The sequence below is a fragment of the Poecilia reticulata genome, chromosome 15 (genome assembly GCF_904066995.2).
Source record: "Poecilia reticulata chromosome 15, P_reticulata-male-v2, whole genome shotgun sequence".
Lineage (NCBI taxonomy): Eukaryota > Metazoa > Chordata > Actinopteri > Cyprinodontiformes > Poeciliidae > Poecilia > Poecilia reticulata.
In genome coordinates, this window is record NC_088844.1 from 23,584,315 (window position 1) to 23,606,739 (window position 22,425).

The 22,425-nt window shown below is 38.3% G+C and overlaps 1 protein-coding gene and 1 long non-coding RNA gene across 2 annotated transcripts in view; one reads left to right on the forward strand and one right to left on the reverse strand.

Annotated features, from left to right (window-relative positions):
* The window catches only part of LOC103477280 (uncharacterized), a 101,631-nt gene that overhangs the window by 73,751 nt on the left and 5,455 nt on the right, over positions 1-22,425 (forward strand). The gene's annotated exons all lie outside the window — the stretch shown is intronic.
* On the reverse strand, positions 15,228-18,873 carry LOC103477279 (uncharacterized). Its single transcript, XM_081616642.1, has 3 exons — positions 18,288-18,873; positions 16,945-16,991; positions 15,228-16,858 (listed from the first exon to the last, which is right to left on the reverse strand). Exons 1-3 carry the CDS (start codon positions 18,869-18,871, stop codon positions 16,779-16,781), a joined length of 711 nt encoding a protein of 236 aa, XP_081472768.1. The 5' UTR covers positions 18,872-18,873; the 3' UTR covers positions 15,228-16,778.

Below are 22,425 nucleotides of genomic sequence, written 5' to 3' on the forward strand. Positions count from 1 at the left end.
AAATAATAGCTATAGATTAACTCATACAGTAACATATTACCCAGGGAAGAACACTGGGATCTGTGCAGTGATTTATATCAACAGAGCTAAACAACAGCTAAATAAATAGGAGTAAAGGAAATAAATGGACAGAATAATTGCCCGCCCTGCAGCTTCCTGCCTCTGCAGATCACAATCTGTCACATGAGCCAAGGTCTGCACTGAGCCCATCTTCTGACCTCCAACTTTTTTCCCAATTCACTCACCTCTCAATCACATTCTGCCACAGCCAAATGTGTCTGTCACATTGATTCCCTGAGAAATCTCTGTCAGCCCCGAGCATCCAGGCAGGGCACATTAGAGAGTGAATCGTCACAATTTAAAGGGCAATAAGTAAAGTTTTTGCTGCTCCTGGGCCTGAAATGGCCTCCATTCATCCACAGAGAACGTGGCAGTGTTGGTGATCAATACCACTGAGTTGAGGATTACTTCTCCAGGTGCTGACATTTACTTCTTTCTAAACGTTATGTTCTCTTTTTAAAAAAAAAAAAAAAAAATTTCACATTTTTCAGCTACTCTACAGGGGAATGATGGTGTGAGAAATGATCTGGCAAATCAATTGGACAGGGTAAAAATAAATAATAATTAAGAAAAACATCCAAATGTTCAAAGTGCCTGTCTGTTAAAAAGGCCTGATAGTTTTAACCAATATGAGCTAAATCTGTGGTAAAAATGCTGAGTTATCAGCCTCTGCTTAAAACCTCCAGTTTCACTCATTTAATGTCTGACAATGGGAAAAATAAGTGTATAAGAAAAGATGTTCCCAAATTAACAGTAAAATGTTTTAAAAAATGCAGCATTGAATGAGAAATAAATTAATACATTTATTACCACTTAAAATTATTCAGGTTACACATACACAACATGGGGAGATGTTGACAATTTTGTTGCTCATTTTGAATTGGGTTCGCCCTGTTCACACCCTCTATGCTTTATTTGGTTAGGTGGGTTGGTGAGCGAGAGAAATGCACTGAAATTAAGAGTTTTTTGAGGCCTTCACACAGAGGATTGCAGCAGCAGAAACTGGTGTAAGCAGCTGGGGACACGCTATACAAATGTTGCATGATTTTAGCAGCTGATTTGTAGCTTCTAATTTCACGTAACAAGTTTGCACAGCATTGATTATCCATAGTTCAAACTCTGAAGAACTGGAAACTGGAAAATGACACACAATGAAGGGAGATCCTCTAAAACATAGTATGAACTTTTTGCAGCCTTTATTTTGTTTGTAAAACACAGAGAGGGGATTTAAAACGGTTTTAATCCAGTGATTAAAACTGTTTTAAACTAGTAATATTTTTCAGGTCAATTTTTTTTCTTCTCAAGTTGGAAACTGTGCTTTTTATTATTTAATTTATTTTTTTTGCAGCAACATCCTATATAAGATAAAAAAAATATCCATCCACTTTTTGCAAAAATTATGTAGCCTTTATTTTAAAAACTAAAAATGGAAATAAAATGGTGGTTCTGGCAACAAATTCCCCTTAGTAGATATTTCTTAACTCTTGTCCATGTGAGGATTGAAGCAAACGTAGAGGACTGTGGCAAATGATACAAGTTTTACGTGTGTGGGGTCGGTTGGACCCCATTTCTAAACACAAGGGTTAAAATAATAAATTGCTTTTTTTTAAAAGGTTATGCAACATCTGCGGCTCTAAACAAGTTTTATTTATCAGGACTGAGCCTAAATGGCTCTTTGGATTGTAAAGGCTGTAGACCTCCGCTCTGTGGCTTGTAAAACCTATAATCCACTTGTGAAAACCTTGTCCCATCTCCTGAGCTGGATTTACAGTTACAACCCTGTTTGTAAATAATTTTTGGTCCCCTCATCTCTCTCTCTGTTTGATGGGCCTATATATTTTTCATTAAAAAAAAATCCTCCAACCCCACCTTAAATTTTCTCCCAATTTTTCTTGTGCCCGACTTGCATTTTAGTAGCAGTGCGAGGTTGCACTGTTGCCTTTGTGGCCACTTTGCTGCAACTCCTAATCACATTAAAGCGCATCGTGCCTTGCTTCGAGGCAGCGCTGTTGAACTGCTGCAGCTTTACACCCTCAAACAGGATTCTTCTGGCTCTCTCTGCGCTCTGAGCATCATCCAATGCTTTTAGCTCTGCAACCATCTAGGTGAAAAATTTTAACTGGTCCACACTCACTTATTACCAAAGAAATGTGTACTTTAATATAAGATATACTATTCCAGATTCCTGCTGGTCCTCCAGTGTGATTACAACTGTAATCTTGGTTAATTCGATGATTTTGTGGCAGCTCTCTTTGGTAGGTGTCCAAAGCTTTCCCTTTCCTGTGTGGCCACTGCTTGCGGCTTGGATTTTGTTTTGCTTCCTTTTCCAGATGTGGCTGAACTAAACCGTGGCATAAACCGTGGATCTAAAATCTGGGTTTACTTCCATCACTGTGGATTACACTTTAAATATCATGAAATTTGTCATTTTTTTAAAACAAGCCTCACTTGACTCATAATCAGCAGCTGCTTTTTCACTTGTAAATAAACATTACCATGTTATTGTTGAGTTTAGGAAACTCGGGGTGTTAGCTTATGTGAGAACACGTATTGTGTATTTATATAAGATTCAAATTTGGTTACATAAATACTCCATTTCTGTTGCACTCGCTGCACTTAGGAAGGCTTACAATTTACCAGGGAAATACAGACGATCAATTTTGTTCATATTTTGTACAATGGACGACGTGAAACAAAAACGAAGTGCTTGGTTATAAAAATAAAATGTTGGGGAATCTGTGGTTTGGACTTTGACTCCTCCGCCACAAAAAAATACTTTTCTTTCCATCCTACAAGCAGGACAGGCGGTTTCAGAGAATGAGAAGAGACATTAAAAATTCCCGTTTTTCAAAATTCGCACTGCGATAAACAATTTCAGGAAAAATTGTCCAGCTGCAGTAGCTGTGATCCCATATTTTAATCTCTATGATGATGGTCAGACAGAAATATGAGCAAATGTATTATTTTTAACTCAAACGATGATTTTATTTTTAAGTTATTCTTGAAAACAAGAAGGATTGCCCAAAGAAATTTCTTGGTGTCAATACAACTCTAACTTTTACTTGATTTATATTTTCCTTTGTATAAAAATTAACTGGCAGACATGTTTTATATCAAACTGCATCTCTTTAAACACAAGAATCATGGCATAAGTAGCATTACGAGTAATAAAACCTGAGCCACAGTGAGGAGCTCTGCCCCTGGTTGTTTCCTCTACACACCTGGAAATAACTGTGAAATTTATATAAGCTGTCAGAGGCAATGCAATAAAATTTTTATATACTAAACAAAAAAGGGGGGAGGGAAGAATGCGTACAGTGGCCCAGAGGTAAAAAATACTTACCCATCCAATGAAACACGGCAACCAAACTTAAAAACAATGCATATCAGAAAACATGTTTACAAGACAAATGTTAGAAAAAACACAACAAAAGAACAAAAACAAAAATGCTAAAATATATATAGAAAAATAACGCATCAAGATAGCTGGATATCCTGCCTCCCCAGTCCCTGTGTCTTTCCCTTGGCACTTTATTCAAGTGGTGGTTGAAATATTAAACTGAGAAGTGGGAAACTCTTTTAAGAAGTTATTGCATCTTTTTTTTTTGCCATCTGGAAAATGTATGTGACTTAATCAATCAGATATGGCGTCTAAATATTTAGAAAGCCTGCAGCAGGCCTCATTTATTTATCATTTATTAATGTAAGTCATTTTATTTGATTGTTGGGATAGAAAATTATAATTTCTCTCTGTCGGCCATTAGGATGCATCAAACTAATAACTATAATGGTTAATGCATTTAAATTGTTAAAGGCTTTTTAGCTATATTACAGTGATTAGTCTGCAACATAAAATAATGCTAAGTATGAAGCATTTTTAAGTGCTCCTTCCCCCTTTTTTTCCACAGGCAATATGTGATAATGATTTTTAAAAACTCTCACTTGGCACCCTAATAATCCTGATTAAAAAATAACTGAAGGATTGTTGTTGTTTCTAATTTTAAGTTAATAAGAGTACATTCTAACATTATACCTGTTATAAATAGGCCCACTCTTGAAAATGGGAAAGACACGAAAACATGGCATTATACATACAAGGCAGAAACGGTTCCCAAAAAAATGTGTTTAATGCCTAAACTTGTCTGTATCTTCAGACTGGAGGAGGACCGAAAGTTCATTTTTCCCAGGACTATTAATACATGTGCAACAGCTGTCAGTGGTCATTTGTTAATGTGAATACTTCCTCTAATGTAACTGGAAAAAGTATGAGCCAAAGAAGAACCACATCATTATTACTCAAATGATTTCTTTGCTAAACAAATTGTGCAAAATCAGACAGCAAAGTTAACCGCTGGGTTTTCTCACATTCAGTGAAAGGGTTTAGTTTCAGGAAATGAAAGAGAACTAGAAGAAAATAAGTAGAGCTGTCCTTTCTGTGTCCTTCTGTGTTTGGAAGGACTTGGCGTCCGGGACTAGACGAACTGATTCATTGACTCATGTCTTCTCCGAGAAACTTTTGATTAATTTCCATGCAGGCAGCGTGACTCCTGATCCACATTAATTCAAACCCTCCACACCTGCCAGCTGATAAAGAACAAGTCAGTGTTTTATCAACATTTTAATCCAATCGTTAATGAAGGGAAAAGGGCCCGCGACGTTTTCAAAGCTATTCAGCATCAAATCTGTTACAGATTTTAATGTGAAATGTGTCTGTCATTTTAATAACTTGACGCTTATGAACATTTCCGGCGCTGCAGAATGACAGGATAAAAATGAGAGGGGAAAATTGGAAACTTGTCAGGAATCCAGACGCACAAATTGAAACCAATGACATGGCAGCTCAAGGTTTCGGCTCGGGTGTGGATGAGCAATAATCTGCTAACAGGTTAGCAATGCCATCTCTTGATATGAATATTTATAGGTGCATTTATCAGCGTATTTCTGCTTTTGGGTTTCTTTGCTTTGGAGAAGTAAAGCACTAGGTTGCTAACATTCTGAAGAAGTATGGCTGAAATCGTTTTTTAAGAGGATGGCAGCCTTGCATAAAGTTAGGAATGTGGAAACTTTACAGCGCCTTTAGAAAAGCACTGCTAGAGGAAGGTGATGTCAGGCCATCATATTTAACTGTCTAGCAATAGCTACTGCAAAATCTAGTTTCTAAAAGAAAGTTTTTACTATTGTATTCACTGCAATAAATGTGAGATGAAACACTGCAGACCATGTCCAGCTCACCTGTCAACAGGTACAGATTGAAATATTTGCACCATTTTACTTTAAAACAAAGAAAGCTCTCACATCAGTGAACTGTCCATTCTCACATAACCTTTTTTTTTACCTGTCCTTTGAGTTAAGCCCTCAAAAGAAGAGTAGGCTTCTATATACTTTTTCCAGATCATTATTTATTGTGGGGGGCTACGACATTGTCAATTATCACTCTAATATATAGAGGAAAATTTAACATGAATTTAACTTGAGTTGCATATGGATCAGTAATGGCTGTTTACCAGTGTTCACCATCACCTCATTCAGTCTGTACTCAATAATGCGCTAAAAATAATAATTTGAAAAAAGATCTGATGCTCCTGTGTGTGATATCAAATTGGCTTTAACAGGTTATTTAGTCCCCATTACTGTTAAAACTGACACGTCCTGAGTTTTTCACATGACTGCATTATTTTTTTTTTTTTTTCAATTGTACTTTCTAGTAAAGCAGTGAATAAAAGCCAAACTACCTCCAGTAAAATGTTCTTTTTGGCTCATCATCCTCCAGGATGTCATTTTATTTCTTTGGAAAGATGGGAGGCTTAGACTGTTTCTATGTTTTTCTCTGCAAATTCCTGGACACTTTAAGGGCTCATTGCACTAGAAAGACAACATTACACATCTGTGATGCAGACTTCACATGACTGTCTATTTGATGTTGCACTCACCTGCCAGCTATCGTACATTGAGTGATCAACCATTTCATGTTGATGCATTACTAATGCAAAGATGAGGACTACGGGAATTACTGCTTAATTATTAAGAGTTTAGCATCAAGGTTCTCACTGTCTTCTCTTTATCCACATCAGATACGATTGACTTTCCACAAGAGGAACTGTGGCAGAGCTTGAAAAGCAACTTATGCAGGAATTTTAAGCTGTACTAAAACATTATCAAGACATGCATTTTTCCACTGGATGGGTTGTAATGAGCCAGAGGTAATTGTCCATAAATGTAGCTATGATTAATTAATCTGTCTTTAATTAGGTTTTTTAGCATGTCCCTATAGTTCTACCATGAGTTTATTGCAGCATATCAATGAGTCCACACTGTTTTCTGAACTTCTGTCACTAAAATGTTTACTTACCCTCATCATGTTCATTTTGAGCATTTCAGAGTGGAGTGATTGTATAGCAAACAACTTCAATGAAAATCAGAATTGATTCTGAAAAAGATATCCTGTGTTTTTATTAACAAACAAAACAAGCACTTCAGCTGTACTCGGGTTTGAACCATCCGACACAAATTTTCCCAGTAAATTATAGAAAAATTGTTTCATTTAACTCTGGAGAAGGAATGGTTCAGATATACCCTTAAGGATCCAAAACATTGAAACTGATGTCTAAGGTGAATCTCTGCAATCTTTGTACAGAATGTATCTGCAGTCACTGTCCCGGTTTATTCAGTTATCGAAAATGGGTCCCAGAATCCAATTTGAGGCCATTTTTAAAATCCTTTATGAAAAGTTAACTTCTTCATGCATCTTTTATCAAACTTATGAAGAAGTACAAGAAGGGAAGCTGAAGAAAACTTGAATTCAGATGATTCAAACATTGCAGCTTTGCAGGAGACCAGACATGTCATGTATGGTAGGTGAAATGAATCATTACAAATATTTTTCCATTAAGATCAACCCCCAGGCGACCGTTGCTCTAATGACAACCCATTTACTATGGCGGGCTATGGAAAACTAATAAATATTTTTTTTTATAAAGTTGTTGCCAAGTTGCTTATAAAGTCTGTGTTTTCTTGTTGCTTCAATAATAAATTATGCTCTGTTTACTCCTGCTTGCTAGAGGGGAAAAAATGTAGATGATGGTTTGTAGTTAAAACATATTAGGTATTCATATTGATTTGCAAATGACGACATTTGTGCAAAACCTTCACAGTTGGAGCCAGCCTTTTCCGCTACAATAAATTCTAAGTGCTTCTTGAAGAAAAATTATGTTTTTCATAGAATTGTTGCAATTATCTGAGGCAGCTGTGTTTACTGTTAGTCTGAAGCATCTAATAGCTTTCAAAGTTAAGTGTGCTTTCATAACTTTAAATGTTCCTTCAGCAACTTAGTCATTTATAAGGTTGTGGCACTTTCAAAACATGTTTTTCATTTTGTCTACCTAGAGAAGAGTATGAAAATAAAGGCAGAAAATCAACCCATAAAGGTTAAGGCATAATAAAAAAAAACAACATAAGCCTGCTTCTTTCGGCGCACATTGTGTTATAAATTTAGCTGAAAGTCGTTGCCTCCCCAGCAGGAAAGCTGCTTGTTTATATCTGTTTTAGGGCAAAAGGGAAGTGCGGTCAAAATATCAGCGAAGATCTAAAAGCAAAGAGCTGCAGAGGTAGCGTCCCTAGCATGACAAGTGTAGATAAGTGATTATGTGTTGGTTTCAGCGAAGCAGGTGATTCCTCAGCCCTGCGGGTGGGAGGCTGGAGCGCAGCAGTGTGGAGAGACCGCAGAAACATCAAAAACCCAGCGAGCTGGGAGCTCCAGCTACGCCTCGTAAGATCAATGATAGCAGCTGTTCTCACAGGAGGTTTTGTTGCTAGAAGTGTGAAAAATGGATCACTGGACTGATGCGGTGTGTTCATTATGTCCACTTTTGATGTAAAAAAAAAAAATAATAAAATAACCTCATTGGTAAACATGAGAAACAGCAGAACTTTTTAAGAGTATAATTGGTCACTGAAAGGGAAGTTCAGTTCTAAAGCAGGGTGACCTTAAATTAAAAAATAAGTGGAGTCAGGTTTAATTGTCAATTTAAGCTGAATTTGCTCACTTGAAAACTTTCTACGCTTACTGAATAAGACCAAACTTATTTGTTTATTTCTATTTGATAAATGCCACAATAATTGATATTTTTTAGAGAATACATGTTCTTAAATATCAGAGTTGCCATCTATGCTGTCTGACTTGGGTCAAAGGTTTTGGGCTTCTCACGATACCTTGCCTGACTTTTGTCCCGTTACTCCAGAGAGAAATTACTGAGTCAGGTTTGTGTGCTGCCCTGCTTCCATTCACTCTGTCAGCTCTGCCCATAACTTTTCTTTGGTCCAGGCTGTTGGGTGCCACTAGTGGACTCTATTGTTTATTTACATTGACTTGTCACAAGACATAAATCCAGAAGTGGTCTATGTTGCTGTCAGCTGAAGCAAGCAAGCTAAATTAACCTCAAAACTACTTCTTACTTACGTCTTTCACCATTGCCCAACATGGTGAGTTGATGTTGAATGTCGTTTTGTTCTACATGAGAGTTTTTGCAAATTAGCTTTAAGCTAATTTAAATGCTTCTGGTATTGATGGGTTACTTTGAACATTAGCTGCTCATTAGCACAATGCTAGCTCTTGTTTACTGGACAGTAGGGTTTAATCTGGATGTTTATTATGCTGTAAAGTGTTCAAGGAAAAAAAAACAATGGGCTTTATAACTTGTTTATACTGCTGAGAAACCAACATCACACATATGGCTTATTTAAAGGTCTCTATATATATTATAAATTTGTGTTGATTCAATACTAAGTGTTGAATTCTGTTTCTACTTTGTTTACAGTTTAACCATCATATTACAAACTTAGAGAATGACTAACTTATGTTGTAGCACAGGGCTTTGTTGCAAAATGGCATTTATTCTCACTGAGTGGTGTTTCAGAGCATTAGCTTTTTGCAATGGCAAATAGGTTTTATCTTAATCCTAATTTGAAACACACTTTGTTTTAACATAGGCTGGCTTTGTCTGATTTCCTTCCATCATCTGTAGCCTTTGAGTATGACAACAGAGCAAAAAAATTAAACATCTGTAAGGGGAAACATCATTTTAAAAAAAAGGCTACGTGAAAAAAAATATTTTGTGGCTTATAAAATAGAATGCCTGCCTTATTGGGCTTCCATAGGGGATTAATAACAGGATCATTTATTTCTCCTAATTTTTCCAAGCGGCAGCACCTTGCCATGTCCTGTTGATGAAGCTGCGAACCTGCAGTCAGCACGATGGTACATCCTGTTTCCTCCCACTGCGACAGAAGTTAAGGCTCACATGAATAATTTGTCCATCTGGGAGCAGTCTGTTTAGCATAACTGACTCATCTATCTGGGTGTGAGGCGCAGGGCCAGCCTTGCACTGAAATGAGCACCCAATTCTGTCCTTCACAAATGTTCAGGTAGTTTTTAAGAAAGGAATTTATGGAGAAGCTTTGCAAAGCATAAAACCATGATATACTGTCTGAGGAGAAGCTAGGCCCGGTAACTGAACCATTAAAAATAAGATATATGACACTCGGTGGGTTTCCATATGGTAGCAATGCAAAATAATTACTCTGTAATTACCTTGAATGTTTGCACTTTACACCATTTGCCTCACCAGCTGTCATTGCTGAGGCATCTGTTAGGCATGGTGCTGTGTAGTGGCTCACACCTTGGTCCCCTTAAGCCCAGCCAGAGAGGCATTCTCATTAACAAACACATAAAACGCACAGGCAGTGGTGCCTGTAGCTGTCCCTCTGGGGCATTTGTTCCTTTGCCCACAGGTGATCCCAGTAAATGGCAAATCTTCAAGACTTAATGGGATCTTCAGCCACATTGTTCTGCGAGTTGCTTTATAGTTAGCAGGGACTGCAGCTAAACTTCCCCTCAAAATCAGCCAATACCTCTTACATCACTGACTTAAATTAGGTGATTAAATAATTAATATGCTGTTTTACTTACCAAAAAGGAGCTTTCAACAATTAATTCTGAAATTTAAATATGTGCGCAGCATTGCCTTACACGTCTCTAATGTCTTAGCGTACCAACAAGGCCGTATGCATGTATTTCTTGCAGTTGGTTTTAACATGTAAAACTCTGCAGCACAAATCTACTCACCTTGAGGCACCATTTAAGTCATTTTTCCTCTGCTGGTCGAGGGCCTGCCTCTAAACCTGTCACTCATGTTGAAGAGTTGTCTCCAATGAATGCATTTAGCCCGAGGCTGAGATAAGTGCCATCAATAAAGACATCACCAAGACCGCTGGGAAACACTGATGATCCGCAGTACGTGATGCAATTCTGATATTTATGCAGGTACTGAGCTCAGAAACAGAAAAATCTCTTCAGACTGCAAAAGAAAAATGGAGATTTACGTTTTTTTGCGAAGACTGATGTATGTTTGCAGACTGCTGACTGTCGACTTTTATTTAAAAAGTTACTCGTATCAACTGCAAAATGTCGAGAGAAAGAAGGTGTTGAGTTCTTGCACAAGGAAATCTTTTTTTGCTTGCAGCTGTGCAGCCCACTGCCGGATGATCTCAGAGGCCTCTGTGTGAACGTATCTGACAAGCATATCTGATTAGTATTTAGAAGACAGTGCAGGCATCTAGAGACAGGTGTAATCTGTTTGGAGATGAGGACCGGAGCTTCGTTTTCAGGGTATTTGTGTTTTCAATGCTCGGATAAGGCTTGCCTACATTTCACAAAATGTTACTTAGAGCTTAGTAAAGAGGGATTTCTGCCTCGTTGGCACTGTGGATCACTGTGACCTCCTTTGTTTCCTGAAATATTGACATTGCTTTTTGAAAAAATGAATTCCTGCAATGCTGTTTTCTTTTTCTTCTGATCAATAATCAATCCAGAGAGCAATTTGCATGAAATTATCATCTAAACATTGCCATACCTGCTTCTCCTGGTACTCATCCACTCTCTGTTGCTAAAAGCATTTTCTTTACCCTCTCACCTGATTCTTCCATTTGTATCTGTTTTTGGTTTCTGCAACTCTCCATTGAGACTAAAGTTGACATCTTTATGTTGATCTAGCCTTCCAAAACATCATGGTAAAAATATTCATGTTTAACTGCGACTCTGTTCCCAAGTGAACCACAGTACTGAAAACCAAATCAGACTTGATAAAAGTGAACTACAATACCTAAAAATATGATAATTTAAATGACATTTTTGTCATTTCCTCATTACAATTCTTTGCTCGAAGCAAATTTGGTGATGAGAGGATGTAGTGTCTACTTATCTGCAGCACCTCGCTTGTGCCACTTTGAGAACAAGCTTGCAGAGCAACGGTGTCAGGGTGACCTAACACTTATTTTTCCTTCAGAGAGGCTTCCCTTTGTATTTCTCTTCATTCAGCAACATGAGGTTTTCTCCACTAAACATTGCTTGAAAAATGTATTCAAATATTTCATACAACACAGCAGCACCAGCAGCCTCATATCCTTTGTGCAACGTCCGTGATCCTCTTATTGAGTAGAACAGTGCATATTTCACAGATTTTTAAAAGTTAAATATTCACATTTTGAACAGATGAGGTTACTAGCTTTACTTCCCACCATGCTGAAATGTTTGACACAGTAGAGGGAGCAGAGGAGGTCAAAATATCATCAATCAATCAATGCACATGCAAGGAAATCTGGGATATCTGAGCCACACCGTGCTCCACTTAGGCAGAGAAAGTCTCAAAGTTTAGAAAGTTTTGTTCTTCTGCTTCTGGGAATTAAATATTTATGCAGCCTCAGACTACACACAGCTCAGACTCAGAAAATGATTGCCAATCACTTCTTTTGTTACTGTGGGAATCTTAATGGTTGTCCAACAAAAAGGGAGGCCTGCAAAAGGAGCTGCTATCAAAATGCACAGAAGAAAAAAAAACTCTCCATGCTGTGCTTTAAACGGAGCGGAGGAGATGTAAAGAACAATGCAGCTCAAAGGCATGTCAGAGTGATTTTCTACAGTCCCTGGTGATCAACAGGGCTCCCCTAGCCATAAAAGAAAAGTTGTTTGCTGCCATTTCAAAACTTATAAATGAAAAGAAATAAATTCCCATACATTGGCTGGCCAACTCGAGCTTCTGAACAGAACCCTGGGTCCACACTTAAAGCAAAAGCTACAAAGTAGATTCATTTTGCTCCAGATGAGACCAAAATTAAAAACGGCAGTCTGGCAGTCTGATTCCATCATGCAGAGACAGTCTGTTTTTCCATGTCATATATGTAGAAGTCGAGGCTTGAGACCTGGATGTCACAGAGGAAGGTTTTTATAGGAGAGTGGCTCCGAAAATGAGGTCATACAGTTTAAGAAATCAACTGTCTGTTGATCACAAGTCCTACAGGAAGCTGTCTGAAAGCACCAACACCTCACAACTCAGAGGAAAATACAGCCCACTCACAAAATAACCTCTCATTCTCATGTATTTTAGAGGCAGGACTGGATAAGCCCCAACCATACACACTCACTCTTACAGAGCCGCTCCTGTTTGAACACCTATTGTGTTTGTTTTGTTTGACAGAACATTTTATTTCACATTGTCTTGCCTGTGTTTTTTCGTGTTCTGTATTGGTTTTGTTGAAATTTTAATTGTTGAAAGTGGAATAAAGAAAGAAGAAAACACAACCCAGTCACAAAACAACACCTTTTCTCCTCATGTGTTTTTAAATGACATTTAGTGAGGATTGATGTAGAAAAGTGAAGAGAATGAATTATTCTGGATTAGATTTTTGAACCATATTCATGTTGTAAAATGCTGCTGTTAAGTTTCCACTTCAACCCATTCAAAGTTGCAGTTGGTCTTGACCCATCTATTCATCCATCTATTTTCTATACCTGCCTGATCTTTGCATGGTCAGTGGTGCTCATCTCCAGCTCTTTCAATTTATAATGAACATTGAAAGTAGTAGTAGTACAGTAGTAATTTCACAAAATGTAAATTTCAATGTCCAAAGTTAACATCTTCCGCTTTTTATTTGTACTCATCATAGCACCATTTGTCATTCCTTTCAACAAATTTGCAATTACAACAGTTTCTTCCATACAATTATCCTCTGATATATAACATCATCATTTGCTTAAGTCTGTCAGAATGAACTACACTTCTGAATGCTGGATTGTTCTAATTTCATTGCTTGAGTGATTACATATGAAATCTGTCAATTTTATTTTATTTTTTTCTCATTCCTGAGTTGTATCAGTTTTGACTGATTAGATTGTTTACCGTTTTACCCAAAGGTGTTTTTTTTTCCATATTTGCTGTGAACAAATTGGAATTGAATTGAGCATATGCTACAAAAAATGGAGTCAAACACATTCAATGTCTTGCATCCATTTACCTCACTGTAGATTTCAAATGGCTGTGCAAATAGTGTATAGTTCTGTTTTGAGCATTTTCAGGTAGTGCCACCAAGATCTGATTTTTTTATTTTTTATTTTTTTGCATTGGAAAACACTTCCAGAGTGAGAGATCATAATGAAAACATGACAAAAGCCATTTGAATATATTGTACGTAAACACTGGTGTCAGGACTTTTCATTTTGATGACAACCGACTTTTTTATTGACACGAATGCTTGCTTTGTAGGAATGAACTGAACATTTTGAGCTGGTGACAAGCTTTTGCAGGTCATCATCTAGATTTTGCATCCATCCATCCATTTTCTTGCACCCTTTTTCCCTCAGTGGGGTCGGGAGGGGTGCTGGTGCCCATCTCCAGCCAACGTTTCGGGCGAGATCTAGATTTTGCAGTTTGTATTAATTGTTCTGAGTTGTGCACTAGCTGTTGTGCAAATGTTAATAGTGACTGAGAGAAACTGAAAAACTAAAACGTCTGCCCTCTCCATACTGAACATAAAAAATATCAATCAAAAAATGTATACATAAGTTGTTTTTTTCACCCTATGCATATAACATTTTTAATGAGCATGGAGACACATCACAATTTATGTTAATCTCATGGAAAACGATGAAACCTTGAACTGTAAGAGATTTCATTCGCATGGTGATAATAAAAGAAATGTTAAAAATTTGTTTTGAATTTTGAATACGAAAAGCACATCAAAATGGAAAGTCACATCAACAACTTCAACTTAAGATAGAAACCTTAACTGGCACACTAAACTGAACTTGACAGGATTGCATAACTGTATTGAACTTGGATATATGTTACTGATTTTAATCTATCTAATCAAAATGTATTGATTTTTATATATTTTGGTATATTAACTGGATGTGTTTGTCTCAGTTATATTTGTGGGAAATTTGTGCCATATAAATGCAATGAATAATGATTTTTTTTTCCTCTAAAAGAGTACCACAATCCTTCCGTATTTTAGAATGACATTAAAACCTCAAAAAAAATAAATAAATATATATATATATATATATACGTATTCTTTTTTTTTTTTTACTTTCCCAACTTCTATCGCTTTTTTGTAAACATGCACTATAATTTAGGAACTATAAGCTAATTGTTTTCTTATGGGTGTTGTGGAGAATGGTTAAAGTTTACTGTTAAGTCTTTTGTGTAAAACTGTGTAGACATTTATAGCAGATGCGTCACATATGAGTTTGACGTTTTTCAGCTTTTATCACACCAAACAACCCATAAGTTGCATTGATTCCTCTAAAATGGGGCACAGGGATTTGTGGGCGAAGAAGTGACGAGGCATGAAATCTATCAGTGAGATTCAGATGAGTAGCTGTGATTTTATGAGTTTAAACCCCTTTGATGTTGTAATTAATTGAATCATATTATATTCATCTGAAGCCTCTTTAGTTTAAAAGCACAAAAGTGCCTGACTGAACTGGAGTAAGTGGAGTTGAAAGCCACAGAGCTGATCTGATGTTAATCCATAGGAAACTACACACACTAATGATGCTTTGTCAATGCTCCTGCTCAGATATCTACACCAATAACCTATAGCAGGACAAAGCTGGCAGGTCGGATTCATGAGTGAATCCCCACAGAGGGACAAGAAGGGCTCATATTTCTCTGAAAGTTGCTCTGCCATCATCAGCATTTTTTTGTCCTTCCCATGGGGTCAATTATTTCTCCATCATATTCCCCACTTGTAGCTCGTAGCATGAGTTACAGAAAGACACCGGCTTCCATTTTAATGACCAAAACTGTAGCTACGTCAGCTGAGGACTCAACCAATCTGTTGGGGTTTTTTATTTTTCATCGCAGAAATGCACATACATTTAAAAGTTTTGAGTTCATGAGTTATGACAGATAAGTGCAGGTAAGAAGCATCAACACTCAGCAGCACAATGAAGCAGAATTAAACTCTGTGCTACTCTGCCATCCAACCTCTCTGCACCACTAAGCCAATCTTGCAGAGTGGCGGAGATGTAGCTTAGCAACACACAAAGCTCTGCACAAACATTTTCATAGCAGCGTGTGCTTGTAGGAGTTCAGCTGAAGCTGTATATCAATGAAAACAGAAATTACAGCAGTTATTCAATCAAAATGACTGATTATGGTAAACCACTTCTGTTGAAGTGACACTAAAATATGAGAAATTTTATTCTCTAGTTATTTCATCTGTTTTAAAATGGCTTATTAAAAACAAAAGCCTCCTGTGGAAATTATACAGTAACTTGTAAATATAAAAAAAATGTCTTCCACATTTTCATGTTGGAAGACAATCCTTGATGTATTGGGATTGTACAGTATGTTACAGACCAACACAATGTAGTAAATGTTAAAAAGAAGAACAATTATGAATGGTTTTCATTTTTATTTTTCACTTTTTAGGGCATTATTTAATATCCTTTCAAAAACGATTAAAACCAATTAAATTGACAAAATGAAAAATGAAAGAACACAAAGTTTATCTTGTGACAACTCTTTTTGCTTCTATTATAATTTTATTGTAAAAAGGATCCCAAACATCCAGCAATTTTTATTAAAAGCTGAAAGCTGGAAATTGCTTTTTCATTAAAATGACTAAGCTCTTTTCCCTGTGAATAGATCTAAAAGATTAATGAAGCTGTTTGTATTTCTTTTAATAAGATAAAACTGTAAGACCTTTTTCATGTTTCTTTTTCATGTTCATATTTATGTCAAAATCTAGACCTACATCCAAAGCAGAATATAGTAATGGATAATTAATTCAATCACTATGTGTGAAAAGCTGGAAGAGATATTCTTTAAAAGATCTGCAGCTGTAACTGCAAAAAATGGTAGTTGTACAAAGGACTGAGTCAAGGAGGCGGTATAAACAAATGCAAGCCACACTTTTCAGAATGTTTTCTACAAAATAAAACCCTGTATCATTTTTCTTCCACTCTACAATTATGCACTACTTTCTGTTGATCTATTACGTAGAATCTTAAGAAAATACCTTAAAGCTACCTTTATCAATATGTGAAAAAATAGGGAGGCAGAACAAATGGTGCTAGTGAAGTCTTATCAATCACTCCTAATGAGACGCATCAATCAACCTAAAGGAAACTTCAGCAATCAATACCAGGATCACTGGGTTTTGTGAATTTTAAAGGCGGTGTTATCTTTTAAACTGATTAACCTTCCTAACATAGACAATACAGGAATAAAATGGAATAAATACAGAGAGTTCCAGTACTAACATGTTTGTTAGAAGACTTTTAAAGGCTTTGGTGGTCATCCTGATAAATTAAACATCTGAAGATTGATTTTGACCAGAAGTGTATGTCGTGTTTACATGAAAAATGCTTCACATTGAAATCACGTATTGCAGCTTCCTGTTGCATCCGATCCAAGAGGGTATGGCTGACTGTTGACTCGCCTGTTCGTGCATTTTAAACCTGCAAACAGATTAAGAAGCTGCATGTAGCTCAGCAAGTTGCATAGTGCCAATATTCATATGGTATTCCTGAAGGCATTTACTCACAGAAACAGAGTATTGCACAGTTTGATCGTGTTTTTCCATTGCTAGAACTGAAATGGAAAAGATTATTGCAGGTTACATGAGAAATAGTGACATCTAAGCAAAGAAAATTTTCTATTTCCGTGATGGATTTTTATTAAAAAAGTAATCATTTGAAAAAAAATGTATGTTGTTAATCAAAGGATATGTCATTTTCTTTCTTTTTTTTTTCAAATAAGATATTCTTGCAGTTAATACCAGGACTGGAAAACCTCAGGGGTGAAAGTAGGGGGGTATGGTCGGGTACTGCGTACCCCTAAAAGATTTAGAGGGGGTACACAGTACCTGCAAGAGAGGGGGGCGGCTGTCGGCTGTGAAAGATCAATGGGTTCACTGTGCAGCTGTGACTGATTAGGTTTTCAAGAACAATCTAAAACACGACTTAATCAGTTAATAAATAGCTTTTTTCCCATTTCATATTGCTTCTGAACTCTTCGTGCTTTGCTAGAGCAGCGGTGCAATATGTCGATCGCGGAAAGTTTTGAGTCGATCTTGACGGTATAGGTGACAAACTGAACGCCGCCAGGACGCTGAGACCAGCACATCCTCCGATGACTCCTTATCAAAACGTTTGTAACTTTATTAAAGAACAAGAAAGTCAACAAAACGTGTTCAAATTAATGACCCAACAACAACAATAATCATTATAATTTCAACAAGGTGTTGCACAATTCTGTGCGTTTCGGTTCCATTACCAAAATAACTCAGAGCAGAAGTTTAAAATTAACTAATCAACCACTGCTGTGTTCATGAGAGGCTTATTAATAATCGCAAAATAAATATCAAGCATAAAAACCTAAAATCATAACGGACTGAATGTTATGTTTTTAATGTAATCTGGCTTGCTGCACGCAGGCGGTTGCCATGGCAACGGGTGATCTTTCACAGACAGAGACGGAGAATATGCTTTTATTTCTTATCAAAATATATATTTATTCTTTTATATATTCTTTTATTTGTATATTTTATTTATTATGTCTCATGTTGTATATATATTTATTCTTTATATATTTATTCTTTTATTTATATATTATTTTATTTCTTATGTCGGATATATATATATATATATATATATATATATATATATATATATATATGTATTATTTAATGTATATATTTCTTATTTATAAATGTCAGATATATATTTTTTCTTTTATTTATATATATATTTTTTTTATTATGTCGGTTTTGGTCCTCCATATGTGTCTAGTTGTAGATTCTGTCTGTCTGTCTCTATCTCTATCTATCTACACACATATATACAAACACATACACACACACACAAATATATATATATGGATATAGACATTGTCTCCCGCTGCTCCTCCTCCGCCGTCTCAAGAGTCTGCCGCTGCTCCTCCGCCGCCTCCCGCTGCTCCTCCTCCGCCGTCTCCAGAGTCTGCCGCTGCTCCTCCGCCGCCTCCCGCTGCTCCTCCTCCTCGCCGTCTCCAGAGTCTGCCGCTGCTCCTCCGCCGCCTCCTGCTGCTCCTCCTCCTCCGCCGTCTCCAGAGTCTGCCGCTGTTCCTCCGCTGCCTCTCGCTGCTCCTCCTCGCCGTCTCCAGAGTCTGCCGCTGCTCCTCCGCCGCCTCCCGCTGCTCCTCCGCCGCCTCCCGCTGCTCCTCCTCCTCGCCGTCTCCAGAGTCTGCCGCTGCTCCTCCGCCGCCTCCTGCTGCTCCTCCTCCTCCGCCGTCTCCAGAGTCTGCCGCTGCTCCTCCGTCGCCTCCCGCTGCTCCTCCTGCGCCGTCTCCAGAGTCTGCCGCTGCTCCTCCGCCTCCCTGTGCTCTGTCCGAAGCTCCGCTTCCCAGTGCTCCCCCCAGCAGGAGACTGGGAACCCCTGCACCGATGCCGCCCGCCGGACCTGCATCCACGGGTCCACCTCTGCCTGGATCATTTCAGTGGAGATTTCAGACTGTGGCAGGAAGCCGGAGTGCCCGGAGAGAAACCTGCAAACACGAAACCTGTCAAATCTTTTTGCCTTTTGTCCTCTGGTGTCTGATCACTTCTTTTCATAAATGTAAATCAAACCGTTGTTGGACATGTCTTCACTGCAGTCGTTGTCTGCAGTGAAGACATGCTCCTTGTCTGCCTTCATGGTTCGTTCTCCATTCGTTACATAACAGTAGAAGTCTGTCAGCTTAGGATCCCCACAGATGACGGAGGACAGGTGGTACGTTTCCGTCCCACATTCTGCAGGGACATTGATGGTCTGAGTGACTTTTGTTTGGTGCTTCCTGGTCAACCTGTGCAGAAAAAATACCAGGACCTTGTTATCGGTCAGGCAATGTTTTTTCTGCCAGGGTGACCCGCAGCCTGAACAACGGCGTTTGCAAGCCAAATCCAACCAGTATTCAAGCAGTATGGATATACTGGTTGAAAATAACACCGGTGGAAGGGCAATCATGGCGCCGTTGTTCAGGAGCCTGAGGGAAGTGGCTCCACAGTTAGAACAAGAGTCGTTGTCATATAACTCTCTATCTGTGTCGCCGCCAAACGAATCCAGCCAGACCAGCACAGACTCCAGCAAACTTTTGATATCATAGTCCTTTCCCAAGCCTGATGGCAGCTTCTTCTCCCTCAGCTCCATCAGAACTGGGGAAAGGTCTTTCTGACAAAAATGTTTGCCGGGCTGACGGACAGCTGAGAGGATGAGACTCGCACAGCAGGGGATGGACGATGCCTCCAGAAAAACCCTTTCCTTAGCGAGACACCGCTTGGTGACGCTCAGGTTTAGGACGCTCTGGAAAGCAGCGTTCACCCAGCTGTTGTGGAGCTCATCGGAGAACTTGAAGAAGTTCTCCTCCGCTTGTCCTTGTCCTGCAGATGTCCTCTCTACATCCGGCAGATCCGAACCAACGCTATCTACTGAATTAACATCAGGAGAACAGGAAACCTCGACATCAACGGAAATTTTTGCTTTTAGAAGTGGATTGTTGGACAAATGAGCAACTTCGTTATCTGAAATACAAAGTTCCCCATCCGGGGAACTTTGTATTTCAAAAGACCCTTTGAAAGTGCCCTTCAGAGGACTCTTCTGTACGGAAAGCGATGGGACCAGCGAAACCAAAGCTTTGGCTGTCACTTCAACCACAGCTTTGGCTGCGAGATCAGCCGCAGACAAATCTTCCCCAGCCGGGTTAGATTTTTCTGCGTCTGAACTCTCACCCTCACGGTGTACCGTCGTCTCCGAACAAACCTCCCCAGCCGGGTCGGTTTGTCCAGAGACAGTACTGTCATCCTCTGTACCGTCTCGTACAGAGGACGAGATGGAGTCCGAGGTCCCAACGTCCATCGCATTTGCAGAACAAACCTCCCCAGCCGGGTCGGTTTGTTTTTTGGAACGGGATGGAAATCCTTTCCAAAACAGATCGTCCTCTTCATCCTGATCGTTTTCTTCACTGGAATCCTTCCCTGGAAAAAAACGATCGCACACTTTCTTCATCCCAGTTGTCACGGCATGTCCGATGCCCCAACCAACCGGGAAAATCAGGGGAACAAGCGCTGTCGCAAAACTAAACATTGTTACTCTACACAAATCTGAAACTCCTAGAAGTGTCTGGATCCTGAGTGATGCTTAGAGATTCCAGCATTCATGCATTAGAACTTCTTTGATCTACTGTGATGTACATAATGTCATCTATGACCTCATCAGTGAGCTCACTGGACTTCTGGCGCAATGCCTTGCTTCTTATTGTTGCTATGGAAATGATCAGATCAGCTCTGCATGACTCAAGCTGACATAAATACTTAAATAAAACTTAATACTTTTTATTTATTTAACATGGAGAGATTAATAGATTTGTATATGATTTAATTTTTGCTTTTGTGGTTTTCCATACCTGCTGTGGTATAAATGTTCTGAAGCCTTTTATCCACTATTATTTTTAATTACTGTTAATTCATTAGGATTATTCATGTATTAATTATTGCACAGTGCTCAGTCTGTGACTTATATTTATTTGTATTAATTTTTGCAGACAATTTAATGCTGTGACTATTTTACCAAACATAAGAAACAAAAGCAGAAGAGCAATCTAGGCATGCACTTATACATCCTTTTATTCAGGTCCAGAACCCAGAATTATGTTGCAATTTGGCAACATAATAGGATTGGATTGAAATAAATTGGATTCATTTGAAATGAATTGGGACCAAATTATATTTTCTAGCCTTTTGGATAAAAGGGCTTCATGATTGCATTTCAAAGGCAGATTTCAAGAACAACTGGGGCAAGAATTTGGGTCTATATATATATATATATATATATATATATATATATATATATATATATATTTATTTATTTATTTTTTTTTTTTTTTCATGGTACCCCCAAGAATTTAAAACTATTTTCACCCCTGGAAAACCTCATGACTGCTGCTGAAAGGAAATCACTATCAACCATTTGAGACTGCTTCAGGGGCCACTGTGGGGAATAAATGCGAATAAAAGCCGTGCTCTCGGTGACTCCAGCAAAAACAGAGATTTCCATCAGACCCCACGGATCAGAGGTTTTAAAAGATAAACAATGTTGTTGGACATTAATTCCAACCAGAAATCCCTATTGGCCTTATAAGTAACCACACTGTGTCCCTGGCATCCGGAGAAAAAGGAGGATTAATAGTCCTGTGTGTGAATCTGAAGGTTACCCTCCAGAGCAGAGGTCAGAGTAAATTAAACACATTCAGCTCAATGAAGCTTTGAGGGTTTAATGAAAGAAATTGTGTGGCACACCTGAAACAAGGTGAAGAGAAAGCATGAAAGGTAATCATAGTTCATTAGGAAAGTGCTTCTGGAGCTGAACTCTGACATTCCCATTGAGGGGAAATTGTATTTCATGCAGGTTATCTGCATGACTAGGCCTTTAAATTGCCTGTATAAAGTTTCACTTTTCATAAGAGTCATTTAAATGACCCCATTTTAAATCTGATTGTTTCTCGGACCTTGTTAGCTCAGCAGCATTAATGCAAACACAAGTTTACCCTGCCTTCTTTGATGGATTCACAGCCTCCCAAAGCATTGGTACGTTAAGCTGTGTGTTGGGGGGAAGTTTCAACATCTATTAAACAGCATATCCTTGAACACAATAGGTTGCAATTTGGCAACATAATAGGATTGGATTTAAATAAATTTGATTCATTTGAAATGAATTGGGACCAAATTATATTTTCTAACTTTATAAAACTGGACATCAGGGCACCATGTCCAGTTTTGGTGCAATATTCTACAGCCCTCAGTGAAGCGGTCCCAGGTTCAATTCCTGCTGCATGTCCTCCCCTTCTTCCTGTTGGGCTACTAATAAATACCGGCCACTAGTGCCAAAACATACTGGGCGTAAACTGGACCCGTTTGTCCTGTAAAGTTCCTTGAGATGACATTTGTTGTGAATTGGCGCTATATATGAAAATAAACTGAATCAAACTGAAATAAGCTTTTTTATTTATTTTTTGC

Coding starts and splice junctions, on each gene's coding strand:
- LOC103477279 (XM_081616642.1), bottom strand. CDS start 18,871: ATGATCCAGGCAGAGGTGGACCCGTGGATGCAGGTCCGGCGGGCGGCA. Junction 16,992..18,287: donor GAGGAGCAGCGGGAGACAAT/GTCTATATCCAT, acceptor TTTCCATTTCAG/TTCTAGCAATGGAAAAACAC. Junction 16,859..16,944: donor CTGTGCAATACTCTGTTTCT/GTGAGTAAATGC, acceptor ATCTGTTTGCAG/GTTTAAAATGCACGAACAGG.